Below are 19,825 nucleotides of genomic sequence, written 5' to 3'. Positions count from 1 at the left end.
CTTGGTACTGAAAACCTAGTCAAAAACCTATGGTCTGGGAGGTCATAAGCCCTACGGGAGTCATGATGACTGTTGTCTGGCTAAATAGATATATTATGCACACCAGACTGCTCTTTAAGCACTTATATTAATGCTACTCTCATTTTGGTTAGATAAGCTTCTCTTTTCAGATGATGGTGATTAGTGGAGGGACCTCAAAAAAGCCACCATAGTGCTGAGAAAAAGTGACAGTAGAGTGTTTAGCACTAAGTGGGTCATCTTTAGCATACCCTCTAAGGCTTAGGGTCCATCATGTGATAGGTTATAGAAAGAATGTAAGAGCCAAAGGAAGGGAAGGACTGCTTAGAACACTGTCTTCCAGACACAAAGTGGCCTGATAATCATGACCACACAGTGTAGGAGGAAAAAAATGATGACATCAAAATAGAAGAACTGGATTAATTGGAAAGAAGAAGGGATTCAATGGAGGGTAGGTTTGTGAGGAAAATGGGAGTGGTGGGAGGGAGTTATGGTTTATTTTCTATACTTATGGAAGTTGTGAATAGACAGTTTTTTTTTTTTAAGAAAAAGATTAGGTATGTGAGTTATACCCCCCAAAAGCCAGCCATTTTGTTGATGGGGGTAGGATCCCACAAAAAGCTTGCTAGGGTCAAATGTTAGTGGACATATCTGGCATTGTACTATACTTTCCAGGAATGCCCAGCCTTTTGACATTACAATAAGACGTTGTTATCTACAAATGTGTTGGGCCAATTCACAGCTGTCCTGAAACATGTGTGGCCTGCAGGCTGTAGGCGGAAATGCACACTAGACCATACCATGTTATGTTTATGTGAGCAAATAGATACAAGATTGCCTAATTTTCTCTGTCATGTTTTACTGTATTCAAACTTTCATTTAAAAATTCTTGCTTTTATAGTCTCCAGGCTCCACTACTTTTCATCATTCTTCCATCTTCATTGTTTTCCAAAATAAAGATTGCCTCAGATAAAGATTTTTTTTCATGGAATGTTTCTTTTATTTTCATAACTATGATTTTGAAGGTTTTTGCAAAACCGAGCTGGTCACTCTGGTCAGATACAGGGTTTTCTTTTAATATTATTTTATTTTTATTTACTTGAGAGAGATCAGAGAGTTAAATATTTATTTGGGAGGCAGACGGAAAGAGGGAGAGAGACAGACAGAGAGAAAGGGAGAATGAGCACACCACGGCCTCTAGCCACTGCAAATGAGGTCCAGATACATGCACTACCTTGTGCATCTGGCTTACATGGGTCCTGGGGCTTTGCAGGCATGCACCTTAAATGCTAAGCCATCTCTCCAGCCCTCTTTGAACAAACATTGGCTTTATAATGTATGTGATGAATTAGAAAACAGAAATGTGAAACAATGTTATGATGGAAGATAAAGAATATGGAGCAATGTTAATGTAATACTTTTACAAAACTTTTCTTGTATTGTTACTTTGTCTGGAATAGGTTTTCCTGTTTTCACAGTTTTAGTTCAATAGCATGCTTAGTGTTGTCTGGAAACATTAGTCACTTCCTGTAATTTTTCTTAGGGTAAGTGTGTTAACATGGGGGAAGAATAAGAGTATGGGAAGAAGCTAGTATTTGAGTTTAAAAGGAGGTTTCACAGTGGGTGACGTCACTGTTGTTAGCCACAAACAGTGTGTCCCCGTCTTTTTTTTTCCCCAAATCTTCTGAGTTGATTTAAGAATGAATTTAAAAGGAAAAACCTGATCAGCAAATAAACATTATTCTCAAAATAGAAAAGAACTTAGTATCTGCAAGTTTCCATTGTGGAGGCACATTTCTCCAAAATGATTGAGGAAGATACAAGTGAACATTTCTCAAAAGGTTAGAAATTCTTTAGATGATAAACTTTACACTTGGTACACCTAACTCAATGACTTGAGGGAAGGGGAGAAATACCATTTTATGGTGTCATTAGCAAGCAGCACAAGATTGGGCTTATAGTTTGCTGGGGAAGAAACACCTTCATTTTTATAGGTATTAACATCCTTCTATAGAAATTTTTAAAGTTATATTTGTTGGATTGACTGGTATTTAATATTTATTACTTTTTAATGATAATTCTTTGATTAGTGACTGGGGAAGTTTGAATCAATGTCCCCCAATAGATTCAGGAGTTTACTAAAGCTTGTAACTTAGATTTCTAGCTGCCTGGCTGCAGGAGGTCTCACTGTGGGCAGATCCTGGGGTCCAGCCCTAAGGTGTGTTTGCGGGAAGATCTGAATTATAGTCTAAGATATGCAGAGTCTGAGCTCTGCCTGGGTTCCTAGAGTGTGCTTGCTGCTGTTGGGTGGTTACTTTCTCTCTGCATGAACCTCTGTAAAGGGCCCAGCTGCTTCTGACATTATGGAACTTCCCCTGGATCTTTCAACAAGTCCCTTCCTCCCATTAACTGTGCCTGGTTTGGAAGTTCATTCCAGCAATGTGAAGTTGACTTTGACAGAGACATTTAAAATTATGGTCACTTTCTAACATGTATAATCTGTATGGCTGGGTAATTTGACTTGTATCTTTGCTAAGGTAGGCACAGTTATTGCAATTGGTTTTATTAAGTTGTTATTTATTTTGTTACCAACGATGATAGTATGCTATATTGAAGTGGTACCAAGGCAACTAAAATTGAGGAACTATAATTTTGGTAGAAAAAAAGTGTTAAAATTAGTTTTCCTTCAATGCTAGATAGCTATCTACATAGCTACAAAGCTATAAAAGCTTCATAGAGAATGAGAAATGCAAAGATAAACAGGAAAAAATAAATAAGCAGAGTTGGAAGAAGACAGAAAAGTTCAAAGTTACAGATGACATAGGATAAACTAACATTGTATTTAAAAAATACAGAAAAATAAAGAAAGTTAATAAAACTATAAAAGTGTAGAGAAACAAGTTATGCTGAAGTAACAAAATATACTGAAAATAATGTTTCATATTGTTCTTTGCAAAATTAAGGCAATTTCTTAACTTATATAGAAAGTTTAAGTCATAGCGAGGCACAAACAAGTAGCTGTCGTCAGATTATATGAGAGAAGATATGTTACTGATGACCAGCCATCCAAACACATACACAGCTCATACACATGACACCATGACAGAAGACAAACTTCCAGTCGCTGAGGTCAATCAAAGCAGTATCTAAACGAAGCAACAATTTATGTTGGCTTTCTTTGTCTTTTGAAGTGACTTACTTTAGTGCAGTGGTAAATGTAGTGATTCAGATTTGCATTAATAAAAGCTGCGACTGTGTATTTATGAGGTGGTCAGAGAAGCTGAAAGCACGTGTTCATTGACACAGAGAAGACGCTCACATGACTGAACAGCAGTGGCACGCCTTGCCACTTTTGTTACCTGTTAGCGACGGGTCCTCCGTGCCATCGCCAGTCACGGGGGCGCTCAGGGGAGATCGACGGGCATGGGCCGTGCTGCCTAAGTTTTTCTCCTGCTCTTTCAGAGACGTGGGATTTTTGTGTGGAGATGTATGATTTGTGTTTTCATGCGGACTCACTTCCTCCCTCTTTCTTGGAAGCGGGATCGGTTTGGCGGGCTGGTAAACCTGGCTGCAAGGCGCTGTGGGATGGAAGGATGGTTTCTCAGCCTCTTCCTCCGCCTCGTCCTCGATCATCACCAGCTCGGCATGGATGACGCCGTCATACCCTGGCAAAAGCTTTTTCTCTTCTTCATTATCATCTGCTTGCTGATACCCCATGAAGATCATCGTTACAGGCTCCATGTTGCTCATGTCAGAAGGAAGGGAATGAACGATGCTATATCTGACATCTTCCTCCTCGTCCTGCAATGTGGGTGAGGAAGACCTCGGGGCTGCTGACCTCCCAGGGGTCGCTCTGTTGGGGCTCATTCTGGCCCTCGGAGAGGCCTCCTCTGGGCTCTGGGCGAGGTGGTACTCTTCCCAAGGAGTTACCATCCTCTTCTGTGGGCTGTGGGCCATCTCTTCTGCAGGTGGAGCCACTGATCGTGGATGCGGTGTTGGCCGAATGGGGCTCATGTGGCCAAGGCCATTGCCCTGTGCCTCACAAAGCCCATTGTCACTTGCATGGCCCCCCAGCCCGTTAGCTTTCGTCTTTGTCCTTTCTTGAAAGTTTGGCCCGGAGGTTACCTTTTCTCTCTGAGGGGTTGTAGGCCTGCAAAACGGATTGGCGTATACAGGCTCATGATACTCTGTGGGTGATTTAGAATTTCTCTCCGAGGCCTGTCTCAAGAGTTCCTCCACCTCCACCGGTGCGAGACCATCGGTGCCGTTGTAGGCTGTGCTGTGGTTGGAGCTCACTGCATAGACTGACTTCTGCCCGTCGTCATACACTTTTATTCCTGCGCCTTTAAAGTCATCTGATGGCAGGGGTATTGAAGACAGAACTGTACTCTCTCCAGTCTTCAAGTCTTTTTCAACTTTGATTTCCATGGCATACAACGCTGTTAAGAGACAAGTTTGATTTTTCATTTAGTTAACTTTTCCTTTCATAAACTAGCTTGCTTATTTTTATACCCTTTGATGGTCGTGGCCACAGTGTAACATTAAAAATTACCAACTAGGGCTGGAGAGATGGCTTAGTGGTTAAGCGCTTGCCTGTGAAGCCTAAGGATCCGGGTTTGAGGCTCTCCATTCCCCAGGACCCACGTTAGCCAGATGCACAAGGAGGCACACGCGTCTGGAGTCCATTTGCAGTGGCTGGAGGCCCTGGCGCGCCCATTCTCTCTCAATCTCTCTCTCTCTCTCTCTCCCTCTCTATCTGCCTCTTTCTTTCTCTCTCTGTCACATTCAAATTAAAAAAAATTACCAACTAGTTATATAACAACCAACATCAAAATAAAATTACTTTTAATTAATTAATTATTTATTTATTTGAGAGTGACAGACACAGAGAGAAAGACAGGTAGAGGGAGAGAGAGAGAATGGGCACGCCAGAGCTTCCAGCCTCTGCAGACGAACTCCAGACGTGTGCCCCCTTGTGCATCTGGCTAACGTGGGACCTGGGGAACCGAGCCTTGAACCGGGGTCCTTAGGCTTCACAGGCAAGCGCTTAACTGCTAAGCCATCTCTCCAGCCCCAAATTACTTTTACGATAAGAGTTTTTAAGATAAAGTTTGGAAAAATTTGAAGGACTGAAAAATAGAAAAAGGTAAGTCTGAATTGTAAAAATTTTCAATTTAGATAACTTTTTTCTCTTTTTTTTTGCGTGTGTGTGAGCGCGTGTGTGTGTACCAGTTCATACATGTGTGGACTCGTGTATGCAGGTACAGAGGCTGGAGGTTAATGTTGGGTGTCTTCCTTGGTCTCTGTCTTACTTATTTTGACATAAGGTTTCACTTGAATCCAGGTCTTGGCAGTCTGGTTAATCTAGCTGGTCCTATGCCATATTTTCACTTCCCATGTGCTGGGATTACTGGCAGGCTGCAAGGCCTGCCCAGCACTTAGTGGTTGCTGGGGAGCCACACTTCAGTCCTTACACTTGTACACGTGCTTTACACACTGAAGCCTCTCCGCAGCCTCCCTACCAGACAGATTTATACTTTTTTTTTTTTGGTTTTTTGAGGTAGGGTCTCACTTTAGCCCAGGCTGACCTGGAATTCCCTCTGGAGTCTCAGGGTGGCCTTGAATTCACAGTGATCCTCCTACGTCTGCCTGCTGAGTGCTGGGATTAAAGGTGTGCACCACTACGCCTGGCTATACTTTTTTATATTACATATCAGGAGGAATCTCTTCTTCCATTAGAAAGAATTGTCACCCTGTAGATTGTGTAGCATAGTATGTTTCATTAAATGACGTCCTTGTTTCATAGCCATCTGCCGGTAAAAATATAGAACGTCCTAAAAGTTCCCAACATGGTGGGCATGTAAATGTAGAGCTGATAGTGAATAGGCAGTCCAGAATCACAAGCTTCTCTCTCTCTCTCTCTCTCTCTCTTTTGAGATAGGGTCTCCCTCTAGCCCAGGCTGAACTGGAATTCACTATGGAGTCTCAGGGTGGCCTCGAACTCACGGCAATCCTCCTACCTCTGCCTCCCGAGTGCTGGGAGTAAAGGTGCATGCTGCCATGCCTGGCTAAGCTTCTCTGAGACAACTGTGATGCAGGTAATGGTGCACTTGGAAGAAATTGAAATGTGTCTCATGACCCAGGCAGGGAATGCCTACTGGATTTTTAACAGATGAAGCTAATGGGATTGATTCTTAGTAAAATGACGTGATGGTGCTTCACTGTGTTCCATCTGCACGCTTACTTTCACACCTCCTCCTTTATTACCGAGTGGTTCTTGGCCTTCCTTGGAGAACCAAGAAAGACAAATATCATATATTCTCTTTCCTATGTGGATCCCAATGCTTAATGTTTGTATGTTTGTAAATAAGGGGTCGATAAGCAGGTATAGGTTATGAAACTAGAGAAAGACCCTGAGAGGGAAAGATGAAGTGTTGAGAAAGTGGGGAGACAGTATAAAAGTAAAAATGTAACACTGAAATAGAAAGCAGGCTATGGTAGGGGAGGCAAAAAACTGGGGGAAGGGAAACGAATCAAAATTTGCATTAGAAACATTGTAATGAATTCTATTTTTTGATATTTTTATTTACTTGAGAAAGTGAGAGAATGATAGATAGATAGATAGAGAATAAGTATGGGTGCTCCAGGGCCTTCTGCTGTTGCAAACAAATTCCAGATGTATGTTCCACTTTGTGCAATTTGATTTACATGGGTCCTGGGGAATCTAACCCAGGCCAGCAAGCTTTGCAAACAAGAGTCTTTAACTGCCAAGCCATCTTCCAAGCCTGAAACTAAACATTTTGCATTCTAATAAAAGAAATACATTAAAAATCTGCAAGATTCATTACCCATTGTCTCATCTCACATTTCTACTTCGTTTTTAAATTTTTTAAAAATCAACAATCTCCATACATATACACAATGTACCGTGGTCATAATCTCCTCTTACCAGGCTTTCTTGTACCCAGCCCCTACTCTCCTTCTATGCAATCCTCTTCTTTTCAACTAGTCCCTGTTCTACCTTGACATCTTTGTTCCACATTGTACTTCCTAATGGGATTTATTTATGATTGTCTGAGCTTGCTATGTACTTGTTAAATATTTGTTCAGTGAATGAGAGACTGCTACCTGCAGATAGAGCATAGCTTCTCCTTCCATTCTCAAATTTACAGGTTTCCTTTCTGCCCTAATTAGCTTTCTTTATTCGCAGAGGTTGAAATTCAGTTTTATGAAAATTATTATCCCATGAAGGTAAATAATGCATAGCATTCCCAAGGGAACATTTTCATTTTTAAAAAGATTTTAGTGGGACTTGTGGTCAAGATGGCGACTGCCTAACTGCCCTGCACCTCCCGGGGAAAGAAAGACACAGATCCTAAGGAGAGAACCACCCCATGAAACCTCAAAAGGGCCCCAGCTGAAACTAAGAATAACTGGTGAAACAAGCAAGGGTGCTGTTTTCTTGGTAAACCTGGTACCAGCACAAGGGTGAAGGAGATCCACACAGAAAACAATTAACTCCTACCAAATCAGACAGCTAAAGACCCAGAGGCTCCCAAGACCTCATTACTGAAGCAGACCTAACATGAACCCAACATGGCTCAGGGAAATTTTGCGGAAGAGGGGCCAGAAAGAATGTCAGAGCAACATGTTTGGTCATGATACACAGACACATTTCCCTCTACCTATAATTGAGGGCTAACTCCACAATGCATGACCCATATACTCCAACAAGGAGGGGCGGGGGGGGGTGGGAGGACAGAAAGGAGGCTAACAATGGTACCAACTTGACTGTATTCACTAAGTACAGAACTAATTAATAAAAATAAAAAAGAAAAAATATAGAAAATATATTTTAGTAACTCAAGAGTATATCCTTGATAAAATATGTTGAAAAAGATATTTAAAAAACTATTTATTTGAAAGAGAGAGGGAGGAGGGGGGAAGGAGGAATAGAGAGAGAAAGAGAAGTGGGGGAGAGGATATATGAGAATGACTGGGTGCACTGGCCTTTTACCATTGTAAATGAACTGTGTTGTTCTGCCTTGTAGTACTGGGGAAATTGAACTCAGGCCACCAGACTTTGCAAACAAGTGCCTTTAACTGCTGAGCCATCTCTCCAGCTCTGAAATATGCTGGAGAATTGCTTTTAAGATATTCTTGTTTCTTTCAGGCCTTTATATTCCCTGTTTGTTTGTTTTTTTTTAATTTTACTGGTAGGTAATGCAGTGCATAGAATAGAAACTATAAACCTATGCTGTAACTTAATTATTGTAACTATGCAATTGACTCTCATAGCTCTGGAAATGTAAAATAACCTTTACTTAACCTGGTAGCATAGGACAGTGTAGTGAGTTGTGAATATTTGACATTGAAAAGTGTGAACTTGGGCTGGACAAATGGCTTAGTGGTTAAGGTGCTTGCCTGAGAAGCCTAAGGACTCATGTTCAACTCTCCAGGTCCCATGTAAGCCAGAAGCTCAGTGACACAGTGCACAAGGTTGTACATCTGCACAAGTTGGTGCACGCATCTGGAGTTCAACTGCAGTGGCTGAAGGCCCTGGCATGGCAATTCTCTCTTTCTCTCTCGCTCCCTTGCGTTAAAAAAAAAAAGAGAGAGAGAGAAATGGAACATAGATTCTCATATACCTTTTCTGTTTTGATCATCATCTTCTATTCCTTCATTTCTATCTTTTCTTAATCTGGAAGGTATGTAGGATTTTGGAAGGTCAGGGATATTAGCATAGATGTCCTGAATTGACTCTGTAAAATTGATATGAATTAAAAATACATTCAGGATATATTTGTAATGATGGAAAAAGTTCAGTGATCTTATTAAAAAATATTATTTAGACATGAGTTTGCTCCCCCAAACATACCTTCTGGATTGTCTTCCTTTTCCACCTTCACAGACTGTAACAAAAGAGAATTCTGTATGGTTAATTCAGTTTAAAAATGCAATCTAAATATGGAAATACTTTGAAAAGTTGGATAATACTTGTGGATTCATTTTGGAAAGGGATCATAGTTTAAAATTAGGTAATGCTCACTCTTATTATGTCTTCTGTAGTCCTCTCGATTGATTTTAATTTCTTTAAAATTGCCTCTTCATTAGTTGAGATTTGCAGTTCAGCTTTTTCAAGGTCTTGAATCTCTTTCTCAAGCCTAACAACAAAAAGATATATTTTTTATTGCTTACTGTGGCATATATGCAGAGTAATGAAATGTATCTTTCCCCACATAGTTTTGGAATATTGCACATAAGTAGCAGGAGATCCTCTAAGACCACAGCATTGTGTCTAGCATCATGCTAGGTATCACACTTAATACACAGATGGTTTTAAACATCTTTCTTTGAACAATTTTCCATCCAAGTCCTATTTTTTTTGACAGCGGTACTTTGGAAGTGTGATGGTTACTTGTAATTAGATTAAGAGATACCTAGAGCATTAATGAGGCAAGCGCTGTTTGTGTATCACTGAGGGTATTTCCAGAGAGGTTGAACTAAGAAGAAAAGACCCATTTTGAATGTGGAGGGCACCATTCCATGGGCTGGGATTCTAGACTGAATAAAAAGGAGGAAGCCAACTGGATACCCCCTGTTGAACATAGGAAGGGCCCTGGGTTAAAGCAAACCTAAGCTGTCTGACACTGAAGGCCCCAGGCTATGGAGGAGTAGCAGCAGCCTGAACTGCCGGTAATATCTTAGGGATGGACCTTCAGGGGAGCTCCTCCACCCATTCTCAGGGGTTTCAGTGAGCCAGGATCCTTCCCCCATGCTTGGGGGTCATAGTGAGCCTGTACCCCCCAGACAAAATGTTGGACCCTGACAAGGGCAGGAAGTAAGGCCACGCCCTCTCCAAGCATGGGATACCTGGACATTCAGATAAGACTTAGGCTTTGCCCATAACCCTGTGGCCTTTGGCCAGTGGCCTAGGAAACTCCTTATGGTATCAGCCAGCAAACTTTGCACAGTCCATCCCCCTGCCATTGCCTTAGTAGGGCCCCATATGCTAATTAGACATCAGCAAGCAACCTTGTACATCCAATCCCCTTAGGATCCTCTTCACACCCTCAACTGCTTATACACCCATTTCCCTGGCAATAAACAGAGAGCTGTTCACGGAAATGGAAACTGTCTCCTGACAGTCTTTACTTTCACACTCACCACCACAGTTGCCTGGGTACCTTGGGAGGGGGCACAGTCAGCCCAGAGGGAGGACCTAGGAACTCACAGTCATCTCTTTCTGCTTTCTGATTGTGGATACAATGTGACCAGGCACCTCAGACTCCCACAGGTGTGCCATCCCAACCATGATGACCATCTCCCCTCAAAGTATGAGTCCAGATAAATTGTTCTCCATTGTTTCTTGTCAGGTACTTTGTCACGGGATCAGTAAAGCAACTGATACATCAGGCAAAGCATTTGCCTTTGCCATATTTTCTTCCCAGTGAGTGTTCATGTTACTTCCAAATGAGAAAGTGATTTCTTTTGTATTTATTTCTTTTTAAAAATACTTTTAATTAATTTATTTGCAAGCACAGATAAATAGAAGAGACAGAGAGAGAGAATGAAGAATGAAGAATGAAGAATGAAGAATGAAGAATGAATGATAATGGGTGTGCCAGGGCCTCTGTGGTGGTTTGATTCAGGTGTCCCCCATAAAGTTAGGTGAACGCTAGGCTTCTAGCTGATGGAGATTCAGGAATTCATGCCTCCTAGAGGCAGTGTATTGTTGGGGGCGGGCTTATGGGTGTTATAGCCAGTGTCCCCATGTTAGTGTTTGGCTCATTCTCCTGTTGCTATTGTCCATCTTATGTTGGCCAGGGGGTGGGTGATGTCCACCCTCTGCTCATGCCATCATTTTCTCCTGCTATGATGGAGTGTCCCCTTGAGTCTGTAAGCCAAAATAAACCCCTTTTCCCCAAAAGCTGTTCTTGGTCAGGTGATATCTGACAACAGTATGGACCTGACTGCAAAGGCCTCCAACCACTGCAAGTGAACGCCAGATGCATGCACTGCATTGTGCATCTGGCTTTACTTAGGTACTGGGGAACTGGACTCAGGTCATTAGCTTTGTAGGCAGGTGCCTTGACCATTGAGCAATCTCTTCAGCCCCTATATTTCTTTCTTTCTTATTTTATGTTTTTTTTGATGACTGTAGCCCAGGCTGACCTGGAATTCACTATGTAGTTTCAGGGTGGCCTCGAACTCATGGCAATCCTCCTACCTCTGCCTCCTGAGGGCTGGGATTAAAGGTGTGCACCACCACACTTGGCTCTATTCCTTTATTTATGAGATAGAGAGAGAGAGAGAGAGAGAGAGAGAGAGAATGAGTGAACCAGGGTCTTGCATATGGCTTTACATGGATACTGGGGAATTGAACTTGGGCTGGAGGCTTTGCAAGTGAGCACTTGTAATCACTGAGCCATTTCCCCAGCCTTCAGCAATTTCTATTTAAACTCTTTTTTTTGGGGGGGGGTTCAAGGTAGGGTCTTGTCCTAGCCCCCAAAATATCTTTATTTATTTATTTGGAGAGAGAGAGAAAGAGAGAATGCCATTCTTCTTCTGCCTTCTGCCTCTGCAAACAAAGTCCAGATGTATGGTCTACTCTATATATCCATATGTTATTAATAAATAGTTACAATGGTTAAACGTGATATAATACTATGCATTCAATACATAATCATTGTGTATTATAACATGGCACTGTTTTAAGCTCCCTGACATTTGTGTCCCTTACTAGTAGAGTAAGTGACACTAGTAAAGATGCACTAGCAGTAAGGGACACAGCTGTCAGTAAGAGTAAGGTGAAGACATAGGGAAATGGACACAACCCAGTACAGTGCCCTCAACTGCTGCTGTTATAGAGACTACATTTTCTGTGGGGGGTTGGAGGTTGTTGCAGACAACTTCATGTTGTTGGGGTGAACATCCAAATCAGGCAGTTTATAGGAGGAAGGGTTTGTTTTACTTTACACACCCAGGGGGAAGATCCATCAATGGCAAAAGAAGCTGCTTCTGTACATCCAAGCAGAGAGAAACACCACCATCAGCCAGCAACACCAAAAATCAGGACCCCAGAACTCAGACCTCTCTGCATACCTTTGGGCTGGATTTCAGATCTGCCTCCAAACACACCTTTGGGCTGGACCCCAGGATCCTCCCCCTAGTGACACCTCCTCTAGCCAGGTGGCTGGAGATCCAAACTACAAGCTTTAATAAAACACATGTGTTGGGCTGGAGAGATGACTTAGCGGTTAAGCACTTGCCTGTGAAGCCTAAGGACCCCGGTTTGAGGCTTGATTCCCCAGGACCCATGTTAGCCATATGCACAGGGGCGCACACGTCTGGAGCTCATTTGCAGTGGCTAGAGGACTTGGTGCACCCATTCTCTGTCTATTTGCCTCTTTCTCTCTGTCTGTCATTCTCAAATTAATAAATAAAAATCAACAAAAACACATGAGTGTATGTGAGACATACATTCAAACTACCACAGGGGTGGAGTGCCAAAATGGGAACCTATGATGCTGGGCATGGTGGTGCACACCTTTAATCCCAGCACTTGGGAGGCCAAGGTAGGAGGATCGCTGTGAGTTTGAGGCCAGCCTGAGACTACATAGTGAATAGTAAGTCTGTCTGGACTAGAGCAAGACCCTACCTTAAAGAAACAAAAAAAGAAAAGAGAAGAAAGAGACAAAGAAAGAAAGAAAGAAAAGACAAGAAAAGAAAAAGGCTGAGACAAGAGGATCACGCATTCAAGGCCAGCCTGGGTGACAGGTGGGCACATGTGGCCCGACATTGCATAAGGAATTATAGAAACAAAGAGGTACATTTAGACTTGTCAGCTTGTAACCAGCTGACCCATACATGTCAGATCCAAATGAACCCCCGAGTGTATCACCATGACCTCTGCTCAGTTTGAGACCACAGCCATGGTGGTTTCAGCTGGCCCTTAACAGCCATGAAAGATTTGTGGTGTCACAGGCAGATGTTCTAAGCACTGAGGTTAGCTGCCATGGAGGATGGCTGATTAGACACAACAGCTGGTCCTAGACATGATGTCAGCAAACATAAGTCAGTTCTTTTGACTTCCTTCTTGAAGATGGTCATGGCCTTGGTTGCACTACAATCTTGGGTTATTGTCACAGCAGTAAAAACCCACAGTATCATTTACTTGGCCATTTGCCTACTCATTGCTTTGGTTCCACAGTTCTGAAATGGATTCCGATTCTGGGACATTGTAGTAGCCATTTATAGCTAAGGAGTTTTCTTGCATATCATAGAACTTCAAATAAATATGGTACTCCTGGTGTTTAGAGTTACTAAATTGTGTCTTCCACTTTATTACAGTACTCAATGTCTGTGGTAGTTCATTTTTCCATCAGCACAATTGGCAGAGTGGGAAACTCATACTAAAAGTGATAGAGGTAGGGGCCAGGGAGATAAGATAGAAGTGCTTGCCTTGTAAACATGAGGACCCCGGTTTGTTCCTCATTACCAATGTAAAATGGCCAGCATGCTGATGAGTGCATGCACTCCCAGTGATGAGGAGGTGCAGGCAGGAGGACACTGGGCCCAGTGGCCAGTCAGTCTTGCCTAAGTGGTGAGCTCCAGGTCTGTGAGACCCAGTCTCAAAAGAGGAGGGTGACATGGCAGAGGATGACAGCTGAGGTTGCCCCCTGACCAGTACTCCATACATACAGAAGTGAATCTCACCTGCCTGCACTCCCCCAATCCCATACACACGCAAGGGACTCGTACCTGCCCACACTCACACACTCCCATACACACGCAAGTGACTCGTACCTGCCCACACTGCCACACTCCCATACACACGCAAGTGACTCACACCTGCCCACACGGCCACACTCAAATACACACGCAGGGACTCGTACCTGCCCACACTCCCACACTCCCATACACACGCAAGTGAGTCGTACCTGCCCACAATCCCACACGCCCATACACACGCAAGTGACTCACACCTGCCCACACTGCCACAATCCCATGCACACGCAAGTGACTTGTACCTGCCCACACTCCCACATGCCCATACACACGCAAGTGACTCGTACCTGCCCACACTCCCACACGCCCATACACATGCAAGTGACTCACACCTGCCCACACTCACACACTCCCATACACATGCAAGTGACTCGTACCTACCCACACTCACACACTCCCATACACATGCAAGTGACTCACACCTGTCCACACTCCCACACTCCCATACACACGCAAGTGACTCATACCTGCCCACACTGCCACACTCCCATACACACGCAAGTGACTCACACCTGCCCACACGGCCACACTCCCATACACACGCAAGTGACTCGCACCTGCCCACACTCCCACACTCCCATACACACGCAAGTGACTTGTTCCTGCCCACACTCACACACTCCCATACACACGCAAGTGACTCGCACCTGCCCACACTCCCACACGCCCATACACACGCAAGTGACTCACGCCTGCCCACACTCACACACTCCCATACACACGCAAGTGACTCACACCTGCCCACACTCACACACTCCCAAACACACGCAAGTGACTCACACCTGCCCACTCACTCCCATACACACGCAAGTGACTCACACCTGCCCACACTCACACACTCCCAAACACACGCAAGTGACTCACACCTGCCCACACTCCCACACGCCCATACACACACAAGTGACTCACACCTGCCCACACTCACACACTCCCATACACACGCAAGTGACTCACACCTGCCCACACTCCCACACTCCCATACACATGCAAGTGACTCACACCTGCCCACACTCACACACTCCCATACACACGCAAGTGACTCGTACCTGCCCACACTCCCACACGCCCATACACACGCAAGTGACTCACACCAGCCCACACTCCCACACGCCCATACACACGCAAGTGACTCGTACCTGCCCACACTCACACACGCCCATACACACGCAAGTGACTCACACCTGCCCACACTCCCACACTCCCATACACACGCAAGTGACTCACACCTGCCCACACTCCCACACGCCCATACACACACAAGTGACTCGTACCTGCCCACACTCACACACGCCCATACACACGCAAGTGACTCACACCTGCCCACACTCCCACACTCCCATACACATGCAAGTGACTCACACCTGCCCACACTCACACACTCCCATACACACGCAAGTGACTCGTACCTGCCCACACTCCCACACGCCCATACACACGCAAGTGACTCACACCAGCCCACACTCCCACACGCCCATACACACGCAAGTGAGTCGTACCTGCCCACACTGCCACACGCCCATACACACGCAAGTGACTCACACCTGCCCACACTGCCACACTCCCATACACACGCAAGTGACTTGTTCCTGCCCACACTCACACACTCCCATACACACGCAAGTGACTCGTACCTGCCCACAGTCACACACTCCCATACACACGCAAGTGACTCACACCTGCCCACACTCACACACGCCCATACACACGCAAGTGACTCATATCTTCCCACACTGCCACACACCCATACACACGCAAGTGACTCACACCTGCCCACACTGCCACACGCCCATACACACGCAAGTGACTCGTACCTGCCCACACTCACACACTCCCATACACACACAAGTGACTTGTACCTGCCCACACTCCCACACGCCCATACACACGCAAGAGACTTGTACCTGCCCACACTCCCACACGCCCATACACACGCAAGTGACTCACACCTGCCCACACTGCCACACGCCCATACACACGCAAGTGACTTGTACCTGCCCACACTCACACACTCCCATACACACACAAGTGACTCACACCTGCCCACACTGCCACACTCCCATACACATGCAAGTGACTCACACCTGCCCACACTCCCACACTCCCATACACACGCAAGTGACTCACACCTGCCCACACTCCCACATTCCCATACACACGCAAGTGACTCACACCTGCCCACACTCCCACACTCCCATACACACGCAAGTGACTCGCACCTGCCCACACTCACACACTCCCATGCATAAAAGTTGAGAGGAGTGGAGAGATAGATCAGTGGTCAAGGTGTTTGCTCATTAAGCTTAATAACTAGATTCTTATTCTCCAGTACCATCCCTGTAAAGCCAGTTGCACAAAGTTTCACATGCATCTTGTGTCCTTTTGTAGTGCCTAAAAGCCCTGGCATGTCCATTGCTTCTCTCTCTCTGTGGACATGGCCATATGTCTTTAATTCCATCACTCAGAAGGCAAAGGTAAGAGCATCTCTGAGTTTGAGGCCAACCTGAAACTACACAGTATATTTTAGGTCAAACTGGGCTAGGTGAGACCTACCTCCAAAAAAAAAAAAAAAAAAAAAAAATTGACAGATACAGATTCTGTTGCCTTTGTCTCTCACCATAGCCAGTTTCCTTAACCACCTTGAAATTCAGTTTTGTAATGTGTACAGTGAGAATAAGAATACTTGTCTTGTCACACATTTGGAGAATATGAAAGCACATTAAATACGACTGATATCAGACTTACATAAGCTTTTTATGAGATAAATGTCAAGGTTTTCTGCAGCACATTATATCTCTTTTTCCTTTTCTTATTTGCATCACAGGATCCTCTTTTTAATATGCATGTTAGAGACATACTACAATGGGGAGCGTTTTGGTAGAAAAGGGAAAAAAGTAAAACTGTTGCAGACGTCTCTCTCATGAGGACAACTGGGGTTTGAGATCTATTTTGCCTACCAATACAGTGTGACTCTTAAGAAGTTCACAGACTTCATCAAGACACATTGTCTCCCTTTACACATGCAATTATGAAAAATGTTTATTGAGCATCTCCTGTGTACTAGAAATCATCCTATGTGGAGGGAGCTAATGCTCAACCAAACCGAGCCCCTGTCCTTGAGGGGCCTATGTTCTAGCGGGGGGTAATGAGCCTGTATGCAGGCTGGCAACCTTGCTTTGTAGGATGTCAGATGAAAGATGTTTTAGGCCTTGTAGTCCACATGTGGTTTCATTCATTCTTTCATTCATTCATTCTTATCCCTTTTTTGATAATGTGATTTTTTCATAAAAATAGATTCTTAAGAAGGGGTTCAATGGAGAGTGATAGGAGAGGGGAGACAAAGGAGGGTGGTGGGAGGTGATTATGGTCAGGGTTCATTGTGTATATATATGAAGCTTCCCAATAAAAAGTTAAAAACAAAGCAAAATCCCCTCGATGTTTAGCTTTGACTATAAAAATACAGTTTAGTGTTGAATTTGGTTCTGGGTCATAGTTTAGCAGTTCCTGCATTAATAAACATATGTGTATATATGTACATATACATTTTCTTATGAGGAAAAATGTTTCCATAATAAAATAGGATAATTTACCACCAAGAGGAGGGGGTACATAACATGGTTCAGAAAGGTCTTGCTAATCAGGAGTTATTTGTGAAAAGAAATGAAGGTGGGACACAAGAGAACTTATTAACTTAACAAAACTGAGAACACAAGGAGAGTTCTCCACAGAGAGATAGCAGAGCATGTACAAAACTTGATGTATGAACTGAGCAAGAAGGGGAGAAGTGAGAATGAGGATGTGGTATGGATATGCAAGGCCTTGAGCATAGAAAGGCTTGGGAAGCCATCAGACACTCTGAGTAGAGAACAAACATATTCTGATTTGAGGTTTAAGCAGTGACCTTGAATGCTGTGTTGGGAACAGACAGGAGGGGCCTGCGTGGAGGTCAATTGTTAATAGTTCAGATGGAATTTGCTTAATCCAGGGTAGTTGCTGTTAGGAGGGCGAGAAATGATTGGATTCTGGAAATCTTTAAAAGGAAAAGCTTGCAGAAATTGTTGATTGGGGTGGGGAATGAGAAGGAGGATTCCAATGCTTGTAACTTGAATAAAGGGGAACCTGCAAAGGTAATTGATGAATCTGAAATCTGAGAGGGAAGGCCAGAGACTGGTTGGGCACGTTAAATTTGAGACAGTCAAGTATGAAATAAAGGCAGAGATAGTTGTGTGTGAACTCTGGAGCTCAGTGTAGACTAGGTTTGAAGGTAAGAATTTGATAGTTGGTATGTATAGCCATAGGTAGGTAGGTAAAGTTTCCTAGAAAGTAAGACGTAGATGAAAATCCCAAGTTCAATAAGTACAGGTCTCGTCAATGTTAACTACTCCTTACTGCTTAGATAAGGCGGGAAGAAGGAATGGCACTTTCTCCTCGTCTGCCCCTTCCATTCTGGAGTTCTCAGTCTGCTGGCAGTGTGGTCTTGGGAGCTATGAGGTGTACTGGGCTTGTAGTTATTTCCCTCTGAAGAAAAAGTGAGGATAATATAATGTCATCTGATTCTCATGAATATTTTTAGACTAATATGAAAAGAGTTCGAGACTTGAAGCTTGCTAATCTCATTAAAGTATCTGTTAATAAATGGTTTTGAATCTTTAACTCACTGGGTGAAAGTTGCATTAATGTCAAGTTCCAGTCTAATGACATGTTTGTGAAAACTAAGCAAAAACAAACACTTCTTTCCCATTCTTGGTAGCTTAGTTTTAGTCAACTCTCAGTTTACAAGGACACTAAAACATCCTGGTGCTAATTAGAGTCAGAAGCCTCAGGAGACATTTCTGTGGAACACTTCAGTTAATTTCCTCAACTGACGTTTCCACTCAATGTAAAGCTCAAGTTTTATTATTGTATTTTGATTTCCCACTTATGTCTACTATTTCTGGATAACATAAATATTGTGAAGAGATAGTGCTAGAGATTTGTGGTTCTCAAAAAGCTTTCTAGGTAAAATTTGTTGTATGGTCAAAAAAAAAAAAGCTTTCTAGGGATGGAGACATGACTCAGCGGTTAAGGCGCTTGCCTTGCAAAGCCTAAGAATGCTTGTTCGAATTTCCTGGTCCCACACAGCCATACACCAATGGGATGCAAGCATGCAATGTTACACGTGCGCACAAGGTGGCACAGGCGTCTGAAGTTCGTACACAGCGGCGCAAAGGCCCTGGCGTGCCCATTCTCTCTCTCTCTCTCTAAGTAAATAAATAAAGATTAAAAAAAATCTTTCTAAAAGATCAGAATGACAGTGTTGTGTGGGGGGGGGCGGCGGGAGAGCAGTAACTAAGAGTAAGGTTCTGAATGTTTTCAGAGTCAGAACTCAGAGATGGCCTAAAGATAGGAGGAGAGGGGTCTGACAATATCCAGATAACAGGTCAAGTTTTTAAAAACATTAATTAAGAGAGAGACAGAAGAAAGACAGCCAGAGAGAATGGACTCACCAGGGCCTTCAGTGCTGGAAACAAACTCTAGACCCATACACCACTGTGCATGTGGCTTCACATGGGTGCTGGGGCACTGAACCAGATTGTTAGGCTTTAAAGGAAAGTGTCTTAACCACTGAGCTATTTCTACAGCCCACATGTCAAGTTTCTATGGACCATTATGTGACAATTAAAATTATAAGTAGAAGGCAAGTGATTTCTTTGAATTCTTAGTGTCCTGGTCCTTAAAAAGGGGTGGTTTTGTTCTCTGGGACATTTGCAAAGTCTGGAGACATGCCTTGTTTGGCTTAACTTGGTAGTGGGATATTTCTAAATTTTTCACAATGCACAGAACAGTTGTCTCACAACAAAGAATTAGGTGGTGGTTGAGAAACCCTGGTTAACTCAATGCTTGGTGTAGCATGGGTTCTTGATTTATGCCTTATGATAGGTTTGTATATCTCCATCTCTCTTGTTATTTACAATTTTTTCTTCATTATTTCTTCTCTTTTAATTTCTTTCCTTTCAAATATATGTAGGTCTACGTATCT

The 19,825-nt window shown here is 43.6% G+C and overlaps 1 protein-coding gene across 3 annotated transcripts in view; it reads right to left on the bottom strand.

Moving 5' to 3' along the window:
* Palmd (palmdelphin) overlaps positions 1-19,825 on the bottom strand; it is a 74,252-nt gene that overhangs the window by 8,459 nt on the left and 45,968 nt on the right. For 2 of the 3 annotated variants that reach the window (XM_045138349.1, XM_004663951.3), the window contains exons 4-7: positions 9,068-9,182; positions 8,897-8,930; positions 8,667-8,780; positions 3,378-4,457 (exon numbers count right to left, since the gene is read on the bottom strand). In XM_045138349.1, the coding sequence (XP_044994284.1) occupies positions 3,378-4,457; positions 8,667-8,780; positions 8,897-8,930; positions 9,068-9,182 (1,343 nt within the window). The remainder of the gene's footprint in view (positions 1-3,377; positions 4,458-8,666; positions 8,781-8,896; positions 8,931-9,067; positions 9,183-19,825) is intronic. The other variant, XM_045138350.1, reaches the window with a different exon arrangement.

Source organism: Jaculus jaculus, chromosome 19, assembly GCF_020740685.1.
Source record: "Jaculus jaculus isolate mJacJac1 chromosome 19, mJacJac1.mat.Y.cur, whole genome shotgun sequence".
Taxonomy (NCBI): Eukaryota; Metazoa; Chordata; class Mammalia; order Rodentia; family Dipodidae; genus Jaculus; species Jaculus jaculus.
Note: the sequence above shows the minus strand (reverse complement) of the source record. Positions and strands in the feature narration are given on the sequence as shown.